The following is an 8,408-nucleotide window of genomic DNA, read 5'->3' as shown; positions in this document are numbered from 1 at the left end:
ACAATTTCTTATGTCCGGACTTCTTGCAGTGTAATAAGTATGTTCTGACTTATCGAGCTTTGTAGGCCCTTTAAGTGTCCTTCAGAGTTTGCCTCTTATTGGGATTGTTTTTCTTGTGAGGGACAGAACATTTCTTTCCCTTACCTTATGGGCTATTTTTCGTCTGATGAGAGGCCCATTAGAAAAACAACAATTCCCTGTTTTATGGTGATCTAATAAGTTATAAGCGTATTGATTAGCTCTTCAAGGCTAACATCTATCTTATTCAATTCACCATAACCCCGTCAAATGAGGAAGAGAAAGACAACAAATTGATGTTATCTAGTAACTCGTTAGGAATCACATATTCCAGACACACCACATTCTTAGCAAGCCCAGTCATACGTACACCATGCTCATGGACCAAAGCCCTGTCTTGCGTGCGTGTAGTCATGAGCTCATTGAAAGTGGTGTGCATAGTTTCATGCACCATGCAACTCTTGCACGAGCATTCGAATGTCAGCAGCATTCCAATTTTCCTCAAACTGTCCCTACAGCTCGTTTGACGTAAAAGCGAGCATGTTACACTTTAGCTTGCATACTATGGTCCTACCATCTTGCATGTTTTGTCAGTTCAACAGGACTGACATTAGTGTGTCTGCCATTTTCTCTGAATTCAGAACAATTTTCCAAACCAGTCTTGAAAATTAGATTCGATTAGCTTGTTAATAAACAATTGATTACGTGACGAAATCAAAAATATACTGATACGGAAACAGAATAATAGTTGCTGATTATTTTAAAATAATTTTAAGATATAAAATATGGATTTTATTTTATAAATCTCCCTCCTACTATTTTGACATTTTCACCACCCTCTGATGAAAAAGGGAAATCGTATTTCCTTAGTGGGCACGTAGAGTCCAATTAACAAATTATAATCCCGAATAATATCAGCCAATTATAATTTCTAAAAGGTAGAATCCAATTGCATCTCTATGCAACCTCCGCGTGTTTTGCCTCACGTTTAATAAGGACCCAATAATATGACGCCGTTTATTTTCGCGTGTCAAACCGACCCATCAATATTGAATTGTAGTAGACGGTCGCCATGAGTTCCCCCAATAATATGAGCCGAAGTCATGGGAGTTCCACTCAATTCACATCATATGTCCGGTGGAAGTCACAGCTTTCCGGCGTACATGCCTCCCCAATAATATGAGCCAGACAATGTCCGCGGGTAGCGATCAACATGCAACCACGGTTGATGGAAGGCAAGAAAAAATTAAACTCTTTTAATTTTTACTTTTCCGGTTTGATATAAATTTTGAATCATATTCAAAATGAGGGATTTTAATTTAAAAATTGTCTCATCATTTTAATTTGAAAATCGCGTGCCACGAGTTTGTATGTTTGCCGGATTCATTCAACTATATTATCTAATAATATACATACATGCATATTACTATATATCACATATATCATAATATGACATTCAACAATAATAAATAAGGATGATCGATTGCCAACACTATTAGATCCATGTGAGCCATACATGGATCCAGGTCCAAACCTAGGTGAATGCAGGGATGCAAATGCAACTTATTACAAAAGCTTCCAATATTTTACATGTCTTCATCTTGATCATCGGGCCCACCATCTTCCAATCTTGATCTCCCACTATTTCTAATTATTACATTTGAATAGCCATGGCACATAAGGGATACATCTCATGGGGGTGGGAACGGGCCATAAACCAGGCCCACTTTAATAATATCAAATATTATAAAATTGAATAAAAACAGTAAAATATCCTAACATACACCTAACACATTGGTCAAGGCTCTCGATCATCCTTCATGCATTTAATATCAAATATTAACATCAATTTAATTAAACAATTTAATTAATTGATAAATCATATATCTAATAATTTTATCACTAACCACCACAATTATTAAAGAATTTAATAAATTAAATAAACTCTTTTATTTAATTTCCAATTAAATCAATAATAATTGATTTCTTATAAAACTCATTTTTACCATAAATAATTAAAATCATATTCTAATTATTTATTTTACAAGAAAATTATTAATTTTCCAAAAATTAATTTTCCAAAATAAAAATTGAATCAATTTCAAAAATATCAATTTTCCCCATAATTTTGAAAAATCAGAAAATCGCACCCCAGGCCCAAACAATTCAAGCCCATTATTCAGCGCGCTTCCCGAGACGCTCCCGGGCAGCCGCCCGCCCAATGCCCGCCCGCTGCCCGAACGTTTCGGCGTCGCACGCCTGCGCTAGCGCGGAGCGCACAGGCGCGCCGACGCCGCGCGCAGGCGTCCGACGCCTGCGCTAGCGCGGTGCGCGCAGGCGTCAGGCGCCTGCGCTAGCGCCGTGCCGTGCGCGGCCCTGCGCGCACGGACTGCCCGGAACAGTTCCGGGCAGATTAATTAATTTTTTTTTTTTTTCGAAAATCTGGAAAAATAAATTTTCGTGGTGCTAAATTTTCTGAAAAATTTTCTTGTGTGGTTAGAAATAAATTATTCAATATATCAAAACCATACGATTTAGAAAACCTGGCTCTGATACCACTGTTGGATCTGGTTTTCTACACGCCCAAACGCAGCGGAAGATTTAAAATTTTTATTTTATTTTGAAAAACAAAATAATATTGCTTTCGGCGCTCGTATGATTTAACAAAACATTCATAGGATGTTAAAGATTATACCTTTGTGAATTTAATTCACTGGACACCAACCGATCCGTTATTACAGATCTGGCTCTTGATGATTCCCTACGAACTTTCTTCAAAGAAATCCTTCTATCAAGTCCACGACTAGATAGTATGTTCCTCTTCCAATTTGCACTAGAAAATCTGGAAGATTTTTGCGTAGGAGAGAAAACAATTGAGAGACGGCACCAAAATTTTTTTTTTTCTCTTGAAAAAGGTTGGCCGATTTTTAATCTTGAGTGGAGGCTTAGGTGAGGTCTTGTTGTGGGGTGTGCTAGGTTTAGTATTATTTATAATAAAATAATAACCTAATTACATAATTAACATTAATGAGCTTGATTTAATTAATTAGGCTAGTCCAACTAGTTTAATTAATTTAATTAAAGCTCATTAAAACTTTAATTATTTATTATGTTGGACTTGTACTCCTACAAGCCCATTAAACATATTACCCACCATATTTAATTTATTAATTAATAAACTCAACTTTTGAGATTAATAAATTAAATACATTATAAATTCAATATTTGAATTTGTTATTTAAATTATAAATTCAACTCCTTGAATTTTTATCACCTCCAAAATTTGATATTTAATAAACCCAACATTTGAGTTTAATAAATTAAATTCTCAAATTTTATAAATTCAACTCCTTGAATTTATTCTCTCAAAATTTAATTATCATAAATTCAACTCCTTGAATTTACTATATAATATAAATTCAACTTCTTGAATTTATTCTCTCAACGGGAACAAACAATCCAGTACTTGTGTGACCCTCAATGGTTCAGGGATACAGCTAGCCGTGGGTTCACAACACTTTGTGATTCAGGACATAATCCTTTATTCGGGCTTACCCTAGTTAGCCCCATTCTTTTCATCAACACCTTGATCAAGAATGTCAGAACTCATTTCTGATTGCACCCATCGGATCATGGTAAGAGCGTCTAGTAGCATCGCCCCATGATCCCCTAGGTATCACTGATAGTGCCTGCAAGAACCAGTCGATTATGATTAGCGTACAGTACGGTCCCTTCATCTCATATATCCCGATCGAATCTGCAACCATTGGTTCATCGAGGGTTGCATAATAATTCGATAACTATGTGATAACTATAATAGTGGCATCGCGTGTACTATTTTGAGAACTCCTTCTCTAACGTACATCTCATACTCTGGCCAGAGATTCCATGCACTATTATTTCATTAGATCACATAGGATATCCACACCCGTAAGTGAGCGGTGAATCCCCGACTACAATGCACTGGCTCCTATATGTGTCGCAACTGTACCCAACCTCGCCACCTGATGACTCTCCTGGAGCCGGTAAACGAGTCAAAGCACAGCCCTAGCATATAGAGCCTCAGTGTTGTCCCGGGTCATAAGGACTAATGGTATACAATCATAACCACGGACTTATCCTCTCGATGAATGATAACCACTTGGAATGTCCGAGGGAGGGTTGTTCGGTATAATCATCATATGACTACCCATCTGCATGTTTGGACATCTCTATGCCCTTACCAAGAAACGCAGTACACAACATCACAGATGCTAGTCTCGAGCTCAAGCGACCTTTATCCATGTTTTAGGCGGCTGAATCGACTAGGAACGAATTTAGAATATGCAGTGTTTACAAATGAGTTTCAACATCGAATTACGATTCATTTGTATTAAAGCATAATCAAGGACTTTATCTATGCTGTTTGCATGGTTATACAGATAAAGTATAAAAAGACCATAAAAAGTTAAATTATATTAAAATAAAGATTGTTTATTACACTTGAGTCAATAAAATCCCTAGTCAACAGTTGGCTTGCAGGGCATCTACTCTAACACTACATTCGTTCATTCGTGTAGGAGAAGCTTTTAAAGGTCGCCAAGTTGAAAACGTTAAGATTGGTCCTAGACCACACACACTGCATGCTTTCAACAACTATAGCTTTTAATGAATTTATACAGCTTTCTTCAACCTTCAATATCTGCAATAGTGATGTACTTAATATATTGCTTTCCTTAAATTCCTGTATACATATGCGTGCCTGACAATGTTTGCAATCACTGAGGTGGAATAATGCATTGATTTTTTTACCACATGTATCAAGTGCCTATATATACAATTGTATATATATGCTAATGGTTGACATACCTCTGCAGGGGAAGATGCCAAGTTCTATTAAAAAAAAATGGAGGCTAAAATCAGAGATCTTTCCTAACTCTGAACTCACGAAACTGTTGTACAAAGATCTATCTGGAGAAGAAAAGATTGCAGCACATGACTTCTTTCTGACCCTGGAAGCATGTAATACAGTGGATGAGAGTGGTGATTCACCTTCCATTTAAGCGTCCAGAGCACCAATAGCTCCCATCTATGTATCGTATTTGCCTCGAAAACATACTTGGATTCTTCCACCTAAACATTATCCAAATTAAATCCAGTCATTATCACCATAAATTCACCACAATAAGGAATTAGATAAAGATAATGTGAAAATTGATGAGCTTGACAAGGTAATACACATATTGAGTATAAATGTATACCATATACATCTGCTAACAAATGCATTTAATAACCACAAAACAATACTGAATATAACTACGACACATATCATTAACATCTTTAAAATATCAAATAATGGAAGAAACCACTCTAGATTGTCCACATCTTTAGGCATTATGAAATTTGGCACTAACAGATGGATTAATTTTCCACTAGCACAATCGTCCCTTAACATACTAAAAAAGCGAAATGCCCATCAAGAAACGTACTTCAAAGTTTACAGAAGAGGCACTTGAGTTTCCTTCAGTTTTGCAGCTATAGAAAGACAAGCGACAGCAGCCAGTTGACTGATCCATGGGTTAACCAGTCATGACAGTGAACCCGTAATGGGCAATCACCTTCAACATCCATTCAACAACGTCATTTTTTTCTGTATCCAAAAACCCATCAGACTTAAGCAAGCACAAGATAGAGTAAGTGCATAACAAACTTAAGCCATACAATAAAGCAACAAAATTATGATCCGAACATTCAACTCTAGTAAGACAAGTCTCTGTCATTGTTGCTAGTTCATAATTAGAATAGACAAAAATGTATTATTGGAAAAAAAATATGCCAAGTTATATGATTCCCAAAAACATTATTAAAGAAACCCGTATATTACAAATTTCTGTCTAGAATCTCCTTGTAGACAACATTTTTTGTTCGAGTGTCATCTGTGTCTCGGATTGCATCCGGTCGAATCAATACTTTTGTAGTTTCCCTTGAATGCCTCTGGATAATGCAACATATAATTGTCCATGAGAAAAAACAGGATGAGGCAAGTATACTCCAACATTAGGTATTGTTTGACCTTGAGCTTTGTTAATTGTCATTGCAAAACAAAGTCTGATTGGGAACTGTTTTCTTCGAAACTGAAAAGGATATCCTTCATTTTCAGTAGGAGATAATGGAATTCGAGGAATGAATACTTGTTTGCCAGTGTGTTGACCAATAGTGATTTCTGCATAAATAACATCGTTTTCAAATGATCTGCAAACCATTCTAGTCCCATTGCACAAACCATCTGAAGGGTCTAGATTTCGTAGCAACATAACAGTGCAATTAATTTTCAGGACCAAGCGATGAGGAGGCATTCCATTCGGGGTTAATGAATTTAGAAATTCTTGTGGATAAAAATTATGAGAATCATCAATGGCCTCATCGAAGCTTGTAAATACTCGAGATTCTCCAGGAAACATCTGAATTATTTTCTCATTTAGGCGATCCACGTACTCATTCTTTGATGCAAGAATTGCCCGATTAGTGATATAAGTAGCAGAATGACAATTTTTTCCAATTCTGGAAAAATTTCATCGATCAATTTTTTCTCTGAGGCCTCTTCATCATCATCATCAAATTTTATGAGCATCTCATCAAGAATCTTAACATTACCTTCATTATCAGTAGCTTCAGTTCCATTACAAATACGAAGCAGAAACTCGCAAAAAATAGGATCTGTTTTTTCTCTCATATTCTCAGACAAAGTTAGTTGGGTCATTTCCGAGAATAAATAAGATTTCACCAAACTTGCATTGATTGTTTCTTGGATTGTAGCTTTTGGAAGTACAGGCAAAACTTGCATAAAATCCCCACCTAGAACAACCACTTTTCCACCAAAGTGCTTATCAATTCCAGTTATGTCTTGTAGACTTCGATCTACTGCTTCGATTGCTGTTTTTTTTTGCCATTGGTGCTTCATCCCAAATAATTAAATGAGTGCGCCGTAACAATTCTGCAAGACCACTTTGTTTTGCTATTGTGCAGTAACTCTCCTCATGTAAATCAATTGGAATTTTAAAGCGGGAATGAGCCGTTCGTCCACCTGGTAATATTGAAGCTGCAACTCCTGAAGTTGCTGTAGCTAGAGCAATCATTTTATTTTTTCTGACTTCTGCAATCAGTGCTCTATATAAAAATGTCTTTCCAGTTCCTCCAGGTCCATTCACAAAAAACAAGCCACCATTTCCCTTGTTTACAGACTCCAGAATTTTTCGAAATGCTTCGTGTTGGCCACTATTCAACTTGAACTGTGCCAAATAATCATCTTCTGAGATTTGTATTGACGTTTCTTCTTCTATCTCTCTGAAAATTGGTATATTGCATTGATTCATGTCGAGAGATATTTGTGGGAGATCAAAAGCACCAATGTGTTTTCCCATGCTTTCCAAAATTATTTTTATACTTTGAAGTGTTTTTGAGACTATTAACTCTTGTTTTGACTAAACTCTTTTTGGTAATCCTCAGACATTGCTTATAAGTATGATCCCATAACAATCTCACGTTAACTGGTTCACAATACACTAAAAGTGTTGCAAATAATCTCCGCAAAGCATGTGGCATTTGGAAGGTAACAGCTTCGTTCAAACATTCAAGAGTACTTTGGTCAGATTCAAGTAATCCCCTTTTTTGTGCTGATTCTTTGAAAGTAACACAATTATTTCCATTAACTATTAGCAAATCGTCAAAAGAAGTGGGTCCTCTTACATGATTTAGTAGAAGTCTCAAATAGTACCTTTCTCCTTCGTTGGGATTTGATGCATTTACGCGACCAATAACTTTTCTTTTCTTCCTTTGGTACCAGCATTTACTTTGGTTATCCCAAACATAATATTCAGAAAACTTAGTATAGAACAATGTTACTGCCTTTGTGCTAACTGAGCAAGTATGGAAAAATTCAGTTAACATTGTTTTCGAGTTGTAATCTTGCCGCAAAACATAATCCAAACTTTGATTTTTCCAAAACGTCACACAATGTTTATTTGGCAAATGTAGTGCTAAATTAATAACAGCTGGAGACATTTCATTTAAGTCAAACTCAAAAATTCTCCACAATGCTTCTTGTGCTGATACCCATCTTGCATCTTGGAAATTTCTTATTTTGTAGTATCCCGATTCCTAATTTGAGTTAATTATTGGACTAATTATTTTCGGTGGGATCGGAAGGACCGAACCTGGTTCGGATCGTCCGATCATGGTTCGGATCGTCCGAGCCAGATGTCGGATCGTCCGAGCCAGGTGGCTGGACCCGTGGCAGACATGCAGAATTCGGATCGTCCGAGCAAGGGTTCGGATCGTCCGAGACAGGTGGCTGGACACGTAGAACGCATGCAAGGTTCGGATCGTCCGAAGTGGGTTCGGATCGTCCGAAG

The 8,408-nt window shown here is 36.8% G+C and overlaps 2 protein-coding genes across 2 annotated transcripts; both read right to left on the bottom strand.

Annotated features, from left to right (window-relative positions):
- Positions 1-5,960: 5,960 nt before the first annotated feature.
- Positions 5,961-6,458, bottom strand: LOC140805947 (uncharacterized). The gene has a single exon (XM_073162333.1). The coding sequence runs from the start codon at positions 6,456-6,458 to the stop codon at positions 5,961-5,963; it is 498 nt and encodes a 165-aa protein (XP_073018434.1).
- A 17-nt stretch (positions 6,459-6,475) lies between these two features.
- Positions 6,476-7,418, bottom strand: LOC140805940 (uncharacterized). Its single transcript, XM_073162321.1, has 2 exons — positions 7,028-7,418; positions 6,476-6,930 (listed from the first exon to the last, which is right to left on the bottom strand). The coding sequence occupies exons 1-2, from the start codon at positions 7,416-7,418 to the stop codon at positions 6,476-6,478; spliced, it is 846 nt and encodes a 281-aa protein (XP_073018422.1).
- Between the last annotated feature and the right edge of the window lie 990 nt (positions 7,419-8,408).

The sequence above is a fragment of the Primulina eburnea genome, chromosome 1 (assembly GCF_022965805.1).
Source record: "Primulina eburnea isolate SZY01 chromosome 1, ASM2296580v1, whole genome shotgun sequence".
Taxonomy (NCBI): domain Eukaryota; kingdom Viridiplantae; phylum Streptophyta; class Magnoliopsida; order Lamiales; family Gesneriaceae; genus Primulina; species Primulina eburnea.
This window is presented reverse-complemented; position numbering and strand designations above follow the sequence as displayed.